At 44.5% G+C, this 19,309-nt stretch overlaps 1 protein-coding gene across 1 annotated transcript in view; it reads left to right on the top strand.

Annotated features, from left to right (window-relative positions):
• LOC115398021 (GTPase IMAP family member 8-like) overlaps window positions 1-11,222 on the top strand; it is a 36,866-nt gene extending 25,644 nt beyond the window's left edge. The window contains exons 3-8 of the mRNA XM_030104634.1: window positions 3,230-3,283; window positions 4,089-4,727; window positions 5,334-6,554; window positions 6,642-7,458; window positions 8,089-8,255; window positions 9,964-11,222. Of these exons, the coding sequence (XP_029960494.1) occupies window positions 3,230-3,283; window positions 4,089-4,727; window positions 5,334-6,554; window positions 6,642-7,458; window positions 8,089-8,254 (2,897 nt within the window). The 3' untranslated portion in view covers window position 8,255; window positions 9,964-11,222. The remainder of the gene's footprint in view (window positions 1-3,229; window positions 3,284-4,088; window positions 4,728-5,333; window positions 6,555-6,641; window positions 7,459-8,088; window positions 8,256-9,963) is intronic.
• Window positions 11,223-19,309: the final 8,087 nt, after the last annotated feature.

Raw genomic sequence — 19,309 nt, 5'->3', positions numbered from 1 at the left:
CTTTGAGCTTTTTGGTGTGGTCATAGTAGGCTAATGCTGGTGCAGAGGTGAGGGTCTGCTTTAGTCTCTGCCACTCTTGCTCATGTTTCTCAGCCCATTTAAAGTCACTGTCATTATGTAAGAGCTCACGGATGCAGGAGGTCTTTGCTGTGAGGTTGGGAATAAATTTACCTATGAAATTCACCATTCCCATTATGCGCAACACTCCTGTCTTGTCTGTTGGTCTGGGCATGTTCAGTATTGCCTTAATTTTGTCTTTGTCCGGTTGTACTCCTGTAGCTGTAAGTTTGTCTCCAAGGAAGAGAATCTCTTGTACTGCAAACTCACACTTGGCTCTATTGAGTTTCAGTCCATACTTTTGTATGCGCTCCATCACTTTGTCGAGTCTCTGGTTGTGCTCTTGGAGAGTAGAGCCCCAAATAATGATGTCATCAATGTAGACTCTGACTCCCTCTAAGCCTTCAATGATCTGTTCCATTGCTCTGTGGAATATCTCTGGTGCAGATTTTATTCCGAATGGCAGCCTTAGAAAACAATACCTCCCGAAAGGTGTATTAAAGGTGCAGTACTTGGTGCTGCTCTCATCCAGTTTTAACTGCCAGAAACCTTGTGAAGCATCAAGCTTTGTGAAATAGCTAGCCCCTGCCATCTCACTAATGATTTCTTCTCGTGTGGGTATTTGATAGTACTCACGCTTGATGTTCTCATTCAGATCCTTTGGGTCCATGCAGATTCTCAGCTCTCCATTCTTTTTCTTTGTGACCACCATAGAGTTGACCCAGTCTGTGGGCTCCTGGACCTTTTTGATCACTCCCAGGTTGGTCATTCTGTCCAGTTCTTGTTTGAGAGCTTCACGCAGCGGAGCTGGAACTCTGCGGGGTGCATGCACAATTGGTTGAGCGCCTTCCTTTAGCTGGATTTTATATGTAAAGGGCAGTGTACCAAAACCTTTGAACACCTCAGAAAAGTTTTGTACAATAGCATTAGTGTCACATTTTGAATCTGTTTCAATACAGTACACTCTTTTCACCAGCCCTAACTCTTCACAGCTTTTGTCACCCAACAATGATTCACATTTCTCATTCACAACAGAAAAGTTGACATTGTGCACTTTACCTTTAACATTCACATTCAGTTTACAGGAACCAAAACACTCTATGGGTTGCCCATTGTAATCTTTCAACCCTGATTTCTTTCTGTAGATGTGCGGCTTTACCTGCATTTCTCTTATGTCAGACATGCTAATGAGATTAGCTTTTGCACCAGTGTCCAGTCTCATTGTGACTATTGTCCCATTAACTAGCAAAGGAGTGATCCATCTGTCAGCACTGGAAACACTGTTTACCTTTTCTGATTCATCCTCACTGTTAACGAGCCCAACGAAGAAAGTGTCACTTAAATCTGTGTCCTCCACTACATGCACACTCTTGCCTTTCTTCCCTTCTTTCTTTTTGGTGAAGCATTGCTTGGCAAAGTGGTTCTCTCCGTGGCAGTTGGAGCATACTTTACCAAACGCAGGACATTGCTTTGGCCTGTGTTGTGATCCGCAGCGCTTGCAGGAAAACGTGGCGTCCTCGGTCCGCTGTGCAGGCCGGGTCTGCTGGCGGCGTCTCCCGCTCTGAAACGACACCGCACCGATCGCTGCTCCTTCACTCGTGGACGGTGTGGCACACGACAGCTCGCTGAACGTCTTCATGTGTTTCTGGGACAGCTCACTTGCTTGGCATATTTTAATAGCCATATCCAGGGTCAGCTCGGACTCACGAAGAAGTCTCTCTCTCAACTTCTTGTCTCCAATGCCAAACACAATTTGATCCCTGATCATAGAGTCCTTCAGTGTCCCAAAATTACAAGACTGTGCTTTCAGGCGCAGGGCTGTCAGATAAACATCAAACGGCTCATTTTGAAGCTGCATGCGAGAACGAAACATGTATCTCTCATATGTCTCGTTTTTCTTTGGAGTACAATGCGCCTCAAACCTTGCCAGCACAACATCCAGCTTCTCCTTATTGTCCGGCGAGTCAAACACGAACGTATTAAACACTTCAATGGCCTGTGGCCCCGCCACCGTTAGCAAAAGCGCTACCTTTCTTGCTTCGGACCTCGTCTCCAGTCCCATGGCCGTGACATAAAGCGTGAACTGCTGCTTGAAAACACGCCAGTTTTCGTCGACATTGCCGGTAAGTTTCAGCTTTTCTGGCGGCTTCAAATCCATGCTGGTCTCTTCGGTGGTCGCTCAACTTACTTCGTGGTTTACTCCTGGTACCATGTCGTGTTCGTGTTCGATAAACACTCAGGAGGCTCGACGTTTTCCAAGAAGAACATTTTTAATGCCGCTCATGTCTGTTGTCGGTGCCACACAGATTCTTCTTCTACTAGTGCAGTTGTAACAGAGCATTAGAAACAGCAGCGACGCCTGGTGGTGAACAATATATAACAACAATTGATCATAACAAGAACCTCCGGGTCACGGAGATCGAAGAAATTGAAAAATCACATTAAAGTCTGCTCTGTGGCCGTATTTCAGCTTTCCTTTATTTGATCTGTCTTAACAAACAAGATATTGAAAAACAAACCCAATTTTCATTTATTTGTTTTTATTTTAAAAATAAAAAAAAAGGAAAAACATCTCATTTTTCAATATTTAGTTTTTTGATTCTCAATTAAATATCAATTGAATGAATGACACACGGATTGAGAAACTTCATACTTATAAGCTCTTCTTGGAAAAGCAAATCTGTCAGGCACATAACAGCAGCCAGACTCCCATTCTGCTGCTTTCCATGCTGGACAGGACAGGTTAAAAGAAGAAGAAAAACAGAGGATTGGGGGACTGCTAAATACAAAGGCGTGGTACTCAAACGAAATTAAACTGTTAAAAACAACTGCACAAGCACTCAATGAGCTTTTTTTTTTTTTTTTAAGTACAGTAGAAGCAGTCCCTCCACCCCTCTGTCTGTTTGAAAATATAAAGTTAAAACTTGGTGGGGAAGCCTCAGTGAGGATAACAGGTGCATCAGTGCCAAGCCATGTCTCAGTTAAAATAAGACTATCTAAATTATTACCTAAAATAAAATCATTTATAATACAAGATTTGTTTAAAAGAAAGCACACATTCAGCAGTGCCTTGTTAACAGTAGTGGACGGGCTGTAGTGTATTTTCAAATACACATAATAAATTATTCTTCAGTGAAAGATGTCTGAATGTTTGATTTCTGTCTTGTTCCAGGTTCAGATCCTCCACTGAAGCGCACCAACAGCTTTCCGTTTCTTCCCCCGAACAGTGAGTACAGCCTTTATACCAGCAGGAGGCGCTTAAAGTCTGACACTGCACTACATGTCAGTGGTTTAATCCTCGAATTCCTCACTGAGTTTCCCATGCCGGCTTGCAAGGTGCTTGCTCAGGTTCAAGGTGAAGTTTTTCGCTGTACATGAAAGCTTTCTTTCCGTGCGCTCTGCATGCTCTGTACAGCGGATGATGGTCTTTTTTGTTTTGTTTTGCTTTTTTTCATTTGTTACTGAATCAAACTCAAAGTACCGTCAGCACTTCCTGCTCTCTCCTGCTCTACAGTGTCTGTTCATCACTACACTCTGTTGTTTATCACTGACGTCGCACCGCTCATACCTTATTGTGGCACAACAGATTCACCAAAGAAAATCACAGTTTAGTAACACAGTAACGCAGCCTGCTTTGAGGGGAGTAACAGTAATTTAATTACTTTATTTGCAATTGAAATCTCAATTTACTCATTACTTGAAAAAGTAATCAGATTACAACCTGTCAGTGCTCTAATGTAGATCTGTAACACACAGCACAAACAACACAAGTTATACGGTTACCACAGAGATATACTAATAGAAATATTGTGTATACCTCAAACTCTGGTGAGGAATGTTTTAGATTTAAAGCGTTTTTTTAATAACATGAAAGCAGCAGGACCCCTGAATAATCTCCTTGAAGAGGGATCAATATTCCTGTACTTCACTCTGCCTGCTGTAATAAACACTGATTCAGGGTCAGAACTGTCTGATTTGATATTAAAGCTCCTGTAAAAGACAATAAACAACTTTAATAACTCTCTTTCCAGTGTCGGAGCTGAGGCTGGTTCTGTTGGGGAACAGCTGGTCTGAGAGGAGCTCAGTGGGAAACTTCATTCTGGGAGTGAACACATTCAACACAGAGGAAGAACTGGATCGGTGTGTTCGTGTCAGCAGGGAGTCTAAGGACAAAAGAGTCACTCTTATCAACACCCCAAACCTCTTACAACCAAACATCTCTCTGCCAGAACTGACAGAACATGTAGAACGTTGTGTGAGTCTCTCTGATCCTGGACCTCATCTGTTCCTGCTGGTTATTCAGCCTGAAGTCTTCACTGAGCAGAACAGTCAGAGGCTTCAGTCCATCCTGGAGAGCTTCAGTGAGCAGTCATGGACTCATTCAGTCTTACTGATATCAGCAGCTGAAGAGGAGACGTCACAACCTCCTGAGGAAACTTTCCCCTCATTGAGAGACTTGATGAAGAAATGTAGAGTCAAACTGTTGTGGAACAAAAAGCACCAACAACACCTGTTGACATCCATGAGGGACCTGATGAAGGAGAACAACGGAGAGCCTGTGACACCAGAAGTTTCCAGAGTTGCACGTTCAGATTTATCTTCTGGTCCAAAAGGTTTGAAGAAAGATGGAGTTTCTACCAGCTCCGACCAGGATCCTGTGGAAGGAAACAGTAAGTGTGTGTGTGTGTGTGTGTGTGTGTGTGTGTGTGTGTGTGTGTGTGTGTGTGTGTGTGTGTGTGTGTGTGTGTGTGTGTGCGTGCGTGTGTGTGTGTGTGCGTGTGCGTGTGTGTGCGTGCATGCGTGCGTGCGCATACTGATCGATGGTGCGGTTTTTGCTCTTTTTTGTTTTTATGACTGTTTTTACTGTTCAGCACTTTGAGTTGTTTTTTTATGAATATGAAAAGTGCTCTACAAATAAAGTTTGATTAATGAATTGATTGATAATGGTTTTTAAAGACTTGTTCGGATCATAATGTTAAATTATAAGATATATTTCCACGACGGATTTCACCATGTGCGCATGCACTGTATAGCATTACCTTGGAAAAGAAACAGCATATTTAATCGCTCTCCACATCTCACACAACACTAATTTTTCACATAATTTTAAACATTTAAACTGTTCTGAAATACTGTCACTAAACAGATGTTAATGACAGCAAATAGTCATCTTCAATAAAGCCTGACCTCATGTCAGACCTGTAAATATTCTTCATTCTCAGTTTTTGAAGGGTTTCCTCATCTAATTTTCAGTCTTATTCATGTTTTCATTCCAGAACATGGACTCAGGATCATGTTGTTTGGAAAAAGAGATGACAAGAAAACATCAGTGGGAAACCTCATCACTGGAAAACAAGAGTTTAAAGCTTCATTCTGGTTTCATGAAGGAAAACCGTGTGAATCTGTCAGTGGAGAGTGGAACAGAAAACCTTTGACTGTGGTGAAAACTCCAGACGTCTTTAATCTGTCAGTGGAAGCAGTGAGAAAGGAGATGGAGAGGTGTGTGGAGCTCTGTTCTCCAGGACCAAATGTTCTGCTGCTGCTAGTGAAACCCTCTGAATTCACTGAAGAGGACAGAAAAACTCTGATGTTCATCCTGAGTCTGTTTGGTCAGGATGTCTTCAAACACTCCATGGTTGTCCTGACCCATGAAGACGAAGGTCGTCACCCCACAGTAGACACACTCATCCAGGACTGCCAGCAAAAGGTTCACAGCTTCACTGCTGACTGGAAGAATCCTTCCAAACATGACTTTCAAGAGTTGATGCAGAAAGTGGAAACTATAGTGAACACCCTCAGAGGAGGGTTTCTGGTCGTAGATAAAGAAACAGATGTTGGACCAGTGAGAAGAGAAGCCAAACCTCCTGTGAACCTGGTGTTGTTTGGTAGAAGAGGAGCTGGAAAGACGTCAGCAGTCAATGCTATACTGGGACCAGGAAGGTTTGGACCAGCTGCCAACTCCTCAGAGTGTGTCAGAAACCAGGGAGAGGTGTGTGGACGGTGGGTCTCTGTGGTGGAGCTGCCTGCTTTGTATGGAAGACTTCAGGAGGAGGTGATGGAGGAGGCTCTCAGCTGTGTCTCCCTCTGTGATCCTGAAGGTGTCCACGCCTTCATCCTGGTCCTGCCTGTGGGTCCACTCACTGATGAAGACAAGAGAGAGTTAGAGACCATCCAGAAGACCTTCAGCTCTCGAGTCAATGACTTCACCATGATTCTGTTCACTGTGGACTCAGATCCTTCACATCCAGATGTTCTCAACTTTGTCAAAAAGGACGACGACATGAAGGAACTATGTGAGAGCTGTGGAGGAAGATTTGTCATTGTCAACATCAACAAGATCCAAGTTTCTGAGCTGCTGAAAGTCGTGGGGAGGAGATCTGACACTTTCACAATACAAACACTTGCATCTGGACAACGAAATGAGATCATTCAAAAAGACACAAGAGTCAACGAGCTGAAGGCTGAACTAGAGGAACTGCAGAAGAGCAGAAAGACTGGTGAGTTCAGAATGTGTTTGAATTGTTCTTTTCCATTCACTAAATAACAGCTGACAGTATTTTTATATAACTCAGAATCTTTTACAGGTGTTGAAGAAAAGCCGAGGACAGACTGTCTCCGAATCGTTCTTCTGGGGAAGACTGGCAATGGAAAGAGCTCCTCAGGAAACACCATCCTGGGAAAAGAGGTGTTTAAAGCGAAATCAAGCCAAACATCCGTCACCAAATGTTGTCAGAAAGCAGTGGGTGAAGTGGACGGTCGTGCTGTGGCTGTGGTCGACACTCCTGGACTGTTCGACACCAATTTGTCCATTGAACAAGTTCAAGAGGAGCTGGTGAAATGTGTCAGTCTTCTGGCTCCAGGACCACACGTCTTCTTACTGGTGTTACAAATTGGGCAACTCACCCCAGAAGAGAAGGAGACTCTGAAACTCATCAAGCAGAGTTTTGGTAGCAATTCTGAAAAATATACCATCGTTCTTTTCACACGAGGAGATTCACTGGAGAATGAGAAAAGGACCATTGAAGAATATATCCGTGAAGAATGTGATGAATCCTTCAAGAAGTTGATCAGAGACTGTGGAGACAGATACCACGTGTTTAACAACTATAGCAGTGATAAAAACACTCAAGTCAGTGATCTGATGGCAAAGATCAACGCCATGGTGGAGGAAAACAACGGCTTGTGCTACACTGATGATATGATGCAAGAAGCTGAAGCAGCCATCCAGAAAGAAATGAAGAGACTCCTGAAAGAGAAAGAAGAAGAGATGCAGAAAAAGATTGAAGACATTGAAAGAAAACTTAATGAAGAAAAGGAAAACATGAGAAGACAAATGGAGGAGCAAAAAACAGAAATTGAACAGGAGATGCAGCAGAAGGACAGAAAACTGAGAGAAATGAAAGAACAGATCGACAAAGAACATGAAGAGAGGAAGAAAGAACAAGATTTGAGAGAAAAAGAAGAGCAGAAGTATAGAGATGAGAAGAAGACATGGGAAGAAAAACTGGCTTCACAGGAGGAGGAATTCAAAGCTAAATCAGAATTTGAGGCAAAGAAGCTCAGAATGGAGATGAAACTACAGCATGATGCCTGGGAGAGGGAGCGAAATCAGTGGAACGAGAACCAAAGCAATGAATATAAAGAGAGAAAGCAGAGAGAGGAACAATTTAAGGAAGAATACACTCAGTTAAAACAGGAATATGAAAACACGAAAGAAGAGAATTACCACATCATAGAACACCATGAGAAACAACAAAAACAATTACAAGATGTGTTCAGTGAAGAACTGAAAAACCTCAGAATGATTTATGAGGAGGAAGCCAGGCAGAAAGCTGAAGAGTTTAATGAGTTCAAAGAAAAATACATAAAGGAACTTGAGTATCAGAAGCATCAACATCAACAAAGCATGAAAGATAAAGATGAAAAATATGATCTTTTGAAGGCTCTTAAAGAGTGCAACGAAAGAGAAAAGACCAAAAAACACAGAGCGCAAATCAGTGACCTGGTGAAGTGTGTGAAGAAAGGCAATATAGAAGAAATCAGCTCCTTGTTGATGAAACATGATGAACAAATGAAACAAAAAACCACTGAACAGGAACAAGAACAACTGCAGAAAACCCAGGAAAAAGAACTCATTGATTTGATCGAGAAACTTCTTCAGACAGAGGAGCCTCAATCGTCCTGTGTTTTTTCGTGAGGTGAGTTAAAACACAGGAGCAACATTTTATTAGACTGTGATTATCATCAGCTCTTGTCTCACAGCAAGAGGTCCTGGGTTCAAATACCTGCCAGGGCCCTTGGCCTTGCTGTGTGGAGTTTGAATGTTCTCCCTGTGTGGGGTTCCCTCCGGGTTCTCCGGCTTCTCCCTGGTGATGCCAACTTTCCCCTGGGTGTGAATGTGAGAGTGAATGGTTGTCTGTCTCTATATGTTGGCCTTGCCACAGACTGGTGACCTGTCCACGGATTACCCTGCCCTCATCTATATGAAGCTGAGATTGGCTCTGAAAAGGACAAGCGGCTCGGAAAATAAATGAATGAAGTGAATAATAATCAGTCATTGATATCATGATACCAAATTACTGCTGCTGTAAAGCAGCAAAGTGGAGACTGTCTGCAGAACCAGACTCAGAAGTTTAGACTTTTTGTAGAATCAAAAGAAAGAAGTTCAGTGCAGTAAAGGTCTCCCACAGTCGAAACCTGGAGCAGCTTCACTAAAAAATGGTCCAGAGTGTCCTGAGTCAGGTGTAACTGAAAGGTTTACTGAATAGAAAGGCCTTTAGCCTCGCCTTCAATGTGGAGACTGTGTCAGCCTCCCTAACTGAAACTGGGAGCTGGTTCCACATGACAGGAGCCTGATAACTGAAAGCTCTGCCTCCTGTTCTAATTTCAGAGAACCTAGAAACCTCCAGCAGGCCAGCGCTCTGAGAACCAAGTGTTCTGCTGAATAGACTTGAACTCGCAGCTCTTTAAAGGGGCTGTATCCTGCTTTTTTAGCTAGTCCAAACCTTAGAAATGGCATTAACATGGTAATACTTTATTTTTGGCGCAAAGGAAAAGTCATTTTGTGTGAAATAAAAGATTTTCTGGGGCTAATTCTGAAACCCGGAAGAGAAAATGCTTTGTTTCACTGAAAATCCCGCCTCTCCCCCTGTGGACTTTGACTGACAGCTACTTCAACCAATCAGCGCTTCGTTAGCGTCTCCAAGGGTTAGCTTTAGCTCTTTAGCTCTAGCTTCTCTACACGGAAATACACGCGAAAACGTCTTTTCCTGTGAGAAACTCACCAAGCGCAGACCCTTCAGACCCTTCAGACCCTTCAGACTCTTGCTCTTGCTTGACTGTTGCTTTCAGACGATGGTTAAAGTTTATCTCCATAATCAGAGTTAGAAAAAAGCAGCAACGCTGATTGCCGAGGGCCTGCGGGAGGGGGCTCAGGGGAGCCATCTTCTACGTGTGACGTGAACGTGGGAAACAGAGCATTTTCACGGGTGCGGGAGGGGCTGCCTCTCTGAGCAGCACAACAAGGAGGAAAGCTAAAACATGCAGGCACGAAGGAAAAAAATGCTTTGGGGGTGTTATTGGTGAGTACATAGCCATATAACAAGGTTAAAACACACAAAAAGTGAATTTTGCATGATACAGCCCCTTTAAGATATGATGGAGTCTGGCTGTTCAGAGCTTTTTTGGTTAAAAGAAGGATTTTCACTTATATTCAGATATAGAACAATATATGTGACAAGTTGATCAGTATCAGCTGGTTTCATGGATCAAAAGCTTCTGTATGTGTAAATAAGATGCTCCATAGATTGTAGAGGAAGTTGTGTTGTTTGCAGTAAAGAGTGTTGGACCGGTCCTCAGTGCTGCTGCTGTGATCACAAAGACTGTTCTCCTGTTGTTCTGTTTCAGAATCTTTTGGTGACTTCCAGGCCGCCACGGTGGAGCAGCGGTTTGCCCGTACACCTCACATCCTGCAGACTCCAGTTTGATTTCTCTGTTTTTCTGGATGGAGTTTGTATATTCTTTCTTTTCTTGCATTGACCTGCTTCCTCCAGCAGTCCAAGGGCTTGTTGGTTTATTTAGATTAGATTAGATCAGATTAGATTAGATTAGATTAGCCTTTATTCATCCCACTACGGGGAAATTCACTTGTATACAGCAGCAAAAAGGGCACCAATTGCAGTCAGTGTTCCATTAAAAAATTCTATACCTCGTAAATAATATACAACAGAATATAAAAACAGATAAAGAACGAACAATGAACACTATACACACTATATACACAATGTCATATTGCACATTATTTGCTGACCTCCTGAAGGTCAACATCAAAAGACCTTCAACCATATCAAGGCCCGTGTTCTGACTGAAATAACAAAACAATATTCTCACATTTATATTGAGAAGAGTGGATTTTTTGGCCTCCTTCTCATCTCTGGACTCTGTGGCTTTGGTTTGTTGTGCACTGTGTGTCTGTGTGACAGAGGGGAAGAGAACCAGCCTCTGACATGTGACATATGGGTTGATGTTGTGATACCACATGGGTTTACTTTGGGATGTCCTGATCAGAATTATTGGCCCCAATGTTTTTATCAAATGTCTTTTTGGAATTGAGCTTCAACAGACTTCTTTTTCACCTTCCTCTTCTTTGTAATAACTTGTTCACTGCTGTGTAGCTGAAGCTGCTGCAGTGGAACTCTTAGATGGTTCTTTACAACAAACAGCTTCAGGAAATAGATCAGATGTTTTCAATCACAGACTCATTCAAACATGCAGAAATTGTCCCGATCCGATCAGGACATCCCTAAAGTTGGCACACGGCAATTCATTTGTTTTGTAATGGAGTATTATTGTAGCTAAGGCTGTCTTGTTAATATCAGCATGTTGTTGAATCAGTTACTCTGTCTGATTACACCCAATATGAGGAATGTCATTTTTAATGTTTCTGTGCATTAAGCTCTTACTTCAACACCTTTTTTTTACGCCTCACATCCTGCAGACTCCAGTTTGATTCTAGTCCTTTTCTGCATGAAGTTTGCATGTTCTCCCTGTTTCTGCATTGACTCGCTTCCAACAGCAATCCAAGGGCTTGTTTATTTGCTGACATCCTGAAGGTCAACATGTGTCAAAAGACCTTCAACCATATTGAGGCTCATGTACTCACTGAAATAACAAAACAACATTCTCACATTTATATTCAGGAGAGGGTTTTTTTTTTTTTTGGCCTCCTTCTCATCTCTGGACTCTGTGGCTTTGATTTGTTGTGTACTGTGTGTCTGTGTGACAGAGGGGAAGAGAACCAGCCTCTGACATGTGACATATGGGTTGATGTCGTGACTTCACATGGGTTTACTTTGGGATGTCCTGATCAGATTTATTGGCTCAATGTTTTTATCAAATTTCTTTTTGAAATTGAGCTTCATCAGACGATGTTTTCACCTTCCTCTTCTTTGAGATAACTTGTTTGCTGCTGTAGAGCTGAAGCTGCTGTAGTGGAACTTTTAGATGGGTCTTTACAACAAACTGCTCCAGGAAATAGATCAGATGTTTTCAATCACAGATTCATTGGAAAAAGCAGAAATCATCCCGATCCGATCAGGAAATCCCCAACGTTGGCACATGGCAATTCATTTGTTTTGTGACAGAGTATTATTTTAGTATTGTAGTGGTATTATATTATTGTAGTTTCCTGATTCATGTTGTTATTTTATTTTGCTTTGATTTATGGTAACTGCAAACTCAACTTTTCTGAAATGTTGCTACTGCATTCATCTACGACGTTTGCCTCCAGCATCATGACTCCCGGTCTCTATTCTGCTGGACTTGTAGTTTTATAGTTGAGTCACCAAAAAAGGCAATTCTACTTGGTGATCTGTCCAGATGAATGCATTGTTAATGTTTATAAGGTATTGTTCTCTGTGTGTGGTTTCATGATAAAACCAACAAACAGCACCCACTGGTGGTCTGGCATGCTAACTGCACCATTTTCAGCCCTTCTGTCATTTCCATGGAAACAGAAATCATTCTCAAAACCATGTAATCACAAAACTTTCCTGAAATAAAAATGCTAAATGCTTCTCCCTATGGAGTGGGAGCTGTTATTTCCCATAAACTACCGAGTGGCGAGGAGAAACCCATTGCATTCGCATCTAGAACATTGAGCAAAGCTGAGCCAAACTATGCTCAAATTGAGTGAGAAGCACTGGGAATCATATTTGGAGTCAGGCGTTTTCACTCCTATCTGTACGGCCACCATTTTACCTTGTTAACTGATCACCCATACTTAGCCCCAGTAAGGCTATCCCCTCAATGGCTGCAGCAAGACGACAACGGTGGGCACTTTTGTTGGCAGCACATGACTACACCATCCAATATCGGCGTGCTGTTGACCATGACAACGCGGATGGTTTGTCCCGCCTGCCAATCCCCGAGCAGCATAAGGACAAACTGGGAACCATTGACATGTTCCTTATCAAACACCTGGACTGTCTGCCTATATGTTGTGCTGATGTGAGACGAGAAACCAGATTGGACACGACTCTATCTCAGGTCATGGAGATGGTATCCACCGGCCGTTTTCCACACATCAAGGTGGCAGACAGCAGCCTCTCACCGTATCTTGTAAGGAGGAATGAAATGTCATTATTGCAAGGCTGTATGATGTGGGGAAACAGGGTGATCGTTCCACCAAAACTGCGTCGACAGGTGCTGGAACAGCTGCACGCAGGGCACCTTGGCGTGGTCAAAATGAAGGCCATGGCACGAAGTTACGTGTGGTGGCCAGGTCTGGACGCTCAGATAGAGGAAAAATGTAAAACGTGTGTGTCCTGTCAACGCATCCAGAAAACGCCCAGCCTCACACCCCTGCACCCGTGGCCCTGGTCAACAGCCCCATGGCAGCGTATCCACATCGACTTCGCTGGCCCATTTGAGGGACGCATGTTTTTTATGGTGGTCGATGCTCACTCTAAGTGGCCGGAAGTGATTGTAATGAACTCAACAACATCAGGAAACACCATTCATGTTATGAGAGGTCTGTTCAGTCGTTTTGGAGTTCCTGAAGTTGTTGTAAGTGATAATGGACGGCAGTTCACATCTGAGGTGTTTGCTGACTTTTTGTCATCGAATGGCATCAAACACGTACGTTCTGCTCCATTTCATCCAGCGACGAATTGTCTGGCTGAACGCTTCGTGCAGACTTTTAAACATTCCCTGAAATCATGGAGAGGGACCTCAGCTGTTCAAAAGCGTCTGGATGCCTTTTTGCTCCAATACAGAAACACGCCACATGCAACCACTCAGGAGACTCCAGCGATGTTGTTTCTGCACCGTAGGCTTCGCACTCGCCTTGATCTGCTAAAACCCAATGTTGCAACGGTGGTGGACCAAGCACAGGATGCCCAATGCGCCTACATAGCTGCACGATCCTCTGCTAGATCTTTCAATGTTGGTGATCCAGTGCTGGTTCGGGATTACCGGCAGGGAAAGGAAAAGTGGTGTCCAGCAACAGTTACATCGCAGGCTGGTCCAGTATCTTACCAAGCCGGAGTTGGATCAACACACAGATGGAACCGTCATGCTGACCATATGATCGCATGCCACCCGAGCATCATCCAAGCGACGGCTGATGTTCAACTGACACCCAACTTGGACAGTTCACCTGCTCCACCTGCGACTGGTGGAAACCCAGAGATACTCAGTCCGACGAGTGTGTCACTGCATCTGCAGGTCAGTCAGCCATCACTGACACTGACATTCCAGCAGCACACCAAGAGACAGTAAACCGGTACCCAAATCGGAACCGCAAGCCACCAGAAAAACTGACTCTGTGAACTGTAGGAGATGGATGTTAAGTTAGAGAGTGTTGTCTCAAGAAAAGGGCAGAATAAAACCCTTGACGCACTCGAGGGTATGGGGCAGTCTACCCCCAACCCTAAGTTAGCCTGTTTAGTTCTTTAGACTATATGTATACAAATGTTAGGAAAAGCTATGTTTGGAGGTGGTTTACAGTAGTAATTATTTTGTTTTGATTGCTCTCGTACCGGGCTAGTGTTGTTAAGATGATGCAGTTATTGAATAGAGGGGAGGAGTTGTGAGATATTTGTGTTATAGCATGCAGTTTGTCCACCTCAACTGCAGAGGGCATTACTGGTGTGTGTGTGGGTTGAGTTACATTGCTGTTTACTTCTGCAAATAAACTCTTCAGTGTGAAACTACTCCTGAACGTGGTCTGACGTCTGTTCCTCCACTCACCATATTGATGCAGTAATTCTGTGTAGCAAGAGTACACAGACACGACAATGTGGGAACCAGAGCCTCCACTGGGTCTGGAGGACGCGACAGGATCTGAAGAACTGCTACTGAAATGTCAATAAATTCTAAAGTTTGGAAAATGATTTATTTAATCGGTGATGTGATGCCAGTAACCTAGAAAATAGCATGAACTAAAGGGAGATTAAATACAGACAGAGGACGTTTAGTCAAACATTTTATTAAGACTTCTATAAATTGTCTTTCATTTAAGCAGATCCGGCAGCGGGTGGCATGTGCCGCCCTCGGTGGCCTGAGTCCCGGGTCCCGCTCGGTCCGGGGTCCTGCTCGGCACCGGGTCTGGTGTCGTGCACACCTGTGCTGGGTGTGTGTGTCTTGGTGGGACCGTCCCACTGTGGGGAGGAGACCGGGCCGCGGTGCCGCTGTCTGACTTTGAGACATAATTAAACAAAACAATAAAACTCTGAGCTGTACAACATGAATTAGCCTCATTATTTGTAATATCAGGGTTAAATTAAATTAACAGATCTATAATCTGTTCAGACCTCAGCCAGTGTCCGTTCGTCCAGGTGACGCTGCTCACCGCTGCCGTGAACAGCGTCCCCCAAACAGCGTTTTTCTATTCTCGTTTCATTTCAGTTTTTATTCTTCCAAGGAGCTCCTCCTGATTTACGTCCACCTCAGACCTGAGAGGATCAATTTCCAGCTCCCAAAATTTCTTTTTTCGCCAAAATCGCTCCTTTTCCGTGTTTGACCTCAGTGGGCGGGGCTTCGGAATTATGAATATTTCAGGGCGTAACATTGATAATGACGATCAAATTCAGCCGCCGCATTTATCAACACCCGATCACTCAAACGCTGAGGTCGGCGAGGTACGGAAGTTTCTGTAATGCCACGCGAGCCCCGTCGTAGGATGAGCTCACCGCTCGGAAATACACCTGTTTGAAAGATCGTTTGATCAATGAGGGCCCATGTCTCTTCTCAGGTACGTGCAACATCCACTTACTTCCAATATCAGAACAGCATTTACAAAAAGACACAAGGATTTGCGATGGGGGACCCACTTTCACCAATAATGAGCTGATTTTTCATGGAAAACTTGGAACAGGAAGCAATAAACACAGCACCATGAGACTGCAATATAACATTTTGGAAAAGATACGTTGATGACATTCTGGACAAAAAATCAAAACTGGCCACACTCAACAGCTCACAGATCACCTCAACACCATGGACTCTACAGGAAACATGAAATTCACACACGAAGAGGAAACAATCCATGAAATAGCTTTTTTGGACTTGAAAATACATCACAACAACGATGGCAGCATCGTTGGCTCCATCGATCTCGAGAGATCATGGGGGGGGTTTGTGCCGTGGATTTACAGTCAGGGAGCTGCAGCGCCGGACGTGGCTGTAGAGGCCAATACGGGATCCGCAGATCCTGCCGCAGCCACTGCAGATGAACTCTTCGTGGTGTGGTTGAGATGTCAATGGTTTCCGCTGTCTGCGGTGTCTCTTCTCTCCCCAGCGGGTGTCTCTTCTCTCCTCTGCTTTCCTGATGACATCCTTGCTGGTGGTCCGCCAATCAGAGCGTTCGGACGTGGCTGACTCCAGGTCAGAAGGGTTGAAGCCTCCAGCTTTAAGGTCACGCTTGCAGACATCCTTGAACCTGAGAGCTGGTCGTCCCTTTGACCTGTTTCCAGTAGCCAGTTCCCCGTACAGTAGGTCTTTTGGGATGCGGCCGTTGTTCATTCGGGTGACGTGGCCAAGCCATCGCAAGCGTCTCTGGGTCAGGATGGCAAACATACTGGGAACTTCTGCTCTGGCCAGGACGTCAATATTGGAGACACGGTCTTGCCAGCTGATGCCCAGTAGTCTGCGAAGGCAGCGCTGGTGGAAAGCATTCAGCCGACGTTCCTGACAGGAGTAGAGGGTCCATGCTTCGCTGCCGTATAAGAGAGTGCTCAGTACGCAGGCCTGGTAGACTTTTATCTTGGTGTTGGTGGTTAGCATGGAGTTGTCCCAGACACGCTTCGCCAGGCAGGCCATCACTGTCGATGCCTTGCCAATGCGCGTGTCCAGTTCAGCATCATGGGAAAGGTTACTGGAGATGATCGAACCGAGGTAGGTGAACTTGTCCACTACCTCAAGGGTGTGGTCGCCGATGTTAATGCTGGGAGCACTACTGACATCCTGACCCATGACCTTGGTCTTTTTGAGGCTGATGGTGAGGCCAAACTCAGAGCAGGCATCAGCAAAGCAATTTATGAGACGCTGGAGTGCTTCCTCAGTGTGGGCGGCAAGACCAGCATCATCAGCAAAGAGCAGCTCCCTGATGAGAACGCTCCGTACCTTAGTCTTTGCTTTGAGGCGTGCCAGGTTAAAGAGGCCTCCGTCGCTCCTGGTGTGGAGAAAGACACCGTCTTCAGAGTCCTTGAATGCGTAGCGTAGGAGCATGGAGAAAAAGATGCCAAAAAGGGTTGGAGCAAGGACACAGCCCTGCTTCACACCATTCTTGATTGGAAAAGGGTCTGAGGATGATCCCTCGAACTGGACAACGCCGTTCATGTCCTGATGGAATGACTTGATCATGCGCAAGAGCTTGGGGGGGCATCCGGTTCGCTGGAGGAGAGCAAACAGTCCATCCCTGCTGACCAAGTCAAAAGCCTTGGTCAGGTCGATGAAGGCCAGATATAGGGGTTGTCTCTGCTCCCGGCACTTCTCTTGCAACTGTCTCACAGAGAACACCATATCTGTAGTTGACCTGGCTGCTCTGAATCCACACTGCGCCTCTGGATATACGCGTTCGGCCAGTAGTTGTAATCTGTTGAGGACAACGCGGGCAAAGGCTTTGCCAACTGTGCTTAGGAGTGAGATGCCACGGTAGTTGTTACAATCGGTCCTCTCCCCCTTGTTTTTATAGAGGGTGATAATTTTGGCATCACGCATGTCCTGGGGTACAGCCCCTTCCTCCCAGCACTGCAGCAGGAGCTCATGAAGGTGTTTCAGGAGCGAGCTCTCCTTCCAATCCATGAAATAGCTTTTTTGGACTTGAAAATACATCACAACAACGATGGCAGCATAAAACTCAAAATACACAGAAAACCCACTCATACAGATCAATACCTACACAGGAAATTTTCCAGTGTTGAATTAAAGGTGCTGTAGGCAGGATTCTGCATCTCCGCCATCTTGCTTAGGGTTACCTAAGCAAGATGGCGATTTGACCCATCTAAGATGGCGATTTGAAACCCAGCACAGCCAATCCTGTCCTGTTTCCTCTGACATCACGCCCTTACGCAAGTTAAGCCCCTCCCACAAGAACGTGCACGAACGCCCCTCGACCAATCACGGTTAGAGCCTAATGGGCTCTTCTGATTGGTCAAAGATACCTGGAGCTGTCGAGATTCCTTTTCAGCTCAGAACAGAGACAGATGGAAATGCTGTGCCCTCGCGGTAGTGCAGTCATGCTACACTCCTAAAGGATTATCAATGGATACTCTAACATTTAATCCAAAGAAAACAGAAAAATTAGCAATGACTAGCAAAATCCTGCATACAGCACCTTTAACTCTGAAAGTGTTAAAGAGTGGTCTCATATATACACTTTTTAGTGTTAAAATCTCAACACTGACCAGTGTTAATTTTCGAATGCTGACACTCTGTGGAGTTATATTAATATTCCTCTCAGTTGACCAGTGTTCCTATTTAACTCTATACAGTGTTAATTCTTAGAATGAACACTTTAAAGTGTATATTTTAACACTTACATTTAACACTACAACAGTGTATATGTGAGACCACTCTGAACACTTTCAGAGTTAATTCAACAATGGAAAATTTGCTGTGTACTATGGACATCAGAACACCCGACAGAACACAAACTGTCAGTCGTCAGAACACTGTACAACCGGACCACAATCATCACAGGCGCTCAGGACAGACAAGAGGAGGAGGCACACATACACAAAACACTCACACACTGTCAGTATCCAAAATGGGCAATAGGAAAGGGCAAAAAACAGGCACTCACTAAAGTAAAGCACACACGTAAGAAGGAGGACACACACAACACCCCAGCCACAGTCACATTGCCATATATCCGGGGAGTCACTGAACGCATACAAAGAGCCCTGAAAAAACACAACATCAATACACCGGTCAAACTACACACCAAACTTCGACAGCTACCCGTCAGACCAAAGGACAAAATAAAACCAGAACACAAATGCAACGTAATATATGAAATGCCATGCCTATCATGCAACGACACATACATCGGGGAGACGGGGAGACCATTTGGAACACGGAAAAAGGAACATCAGAAGGAGTGTGAGAAGGAGACAGACAACAGACAAACAAGAGCAATAAAAGAACAAGCACTACAGGAACATTTTAAATCTGCCATATCTGACCACTGCAAGAGACAAAACCACATCATGGACTGGAACAATGCCAGGGTCATCCATGCTGAAAGTAACAAGTACCAACGCTGGATCAGAGAAGCCATCGAGAATTGCCAGCGAGGTCCAAGGAGCATGAACCGTGACGAGGGGGCGTACACCTGGTCACGCACGTGGGACGCAGCCCTGGAGAAGGCCTCAGACACTAGGGGGCGTAATTTCCCCCTACTGTCTGGAAAACATCAGAAGAAGAGCCAGCAGCCTATTTGACACGTCACTTCCCATCATGAGGTGCCTCCTGAGGAAGGTCACCGGACGTGACCGAAACTAGTAGAGGTAACTTTACTCTCACCACTACCTGTCTTTTAAAAGAACCTTTTAGCTGCTTTTAACTCACTGCTCAACTGTTTTTCTCACATGTCACAGGTCTGTCTGCATGTATAAAGCCGCATGGAAACAGCAGTATTGGATTATTACATGAGTACATAAAGCTTACCTGGTGAATCTGGTGAGGTTGCTGCAGTTCTTTGGGCTGTATAAAAGCTACAGCTCGTCCTGCTCCAAAACACAGACAGCAG

Source organism: Salarias fasciatus, chromosome 12, assembly GCF_902148845.1.
Source record: "Salarias fasciatus chromosome 12, fSalaFa1.1, whole genome shotgun sequence".
NCBI lineage: Eukaryota > Metazoa > Chordata > Actinopteri > Blenniiformes > Blenniidae > Salarias > Salarias fasciatus.
The sequence above is the reverse complement of the archived record's forward strand: the minus strand, read 5'-3'. Positions and strand labels throughout refer to the sequence as shown.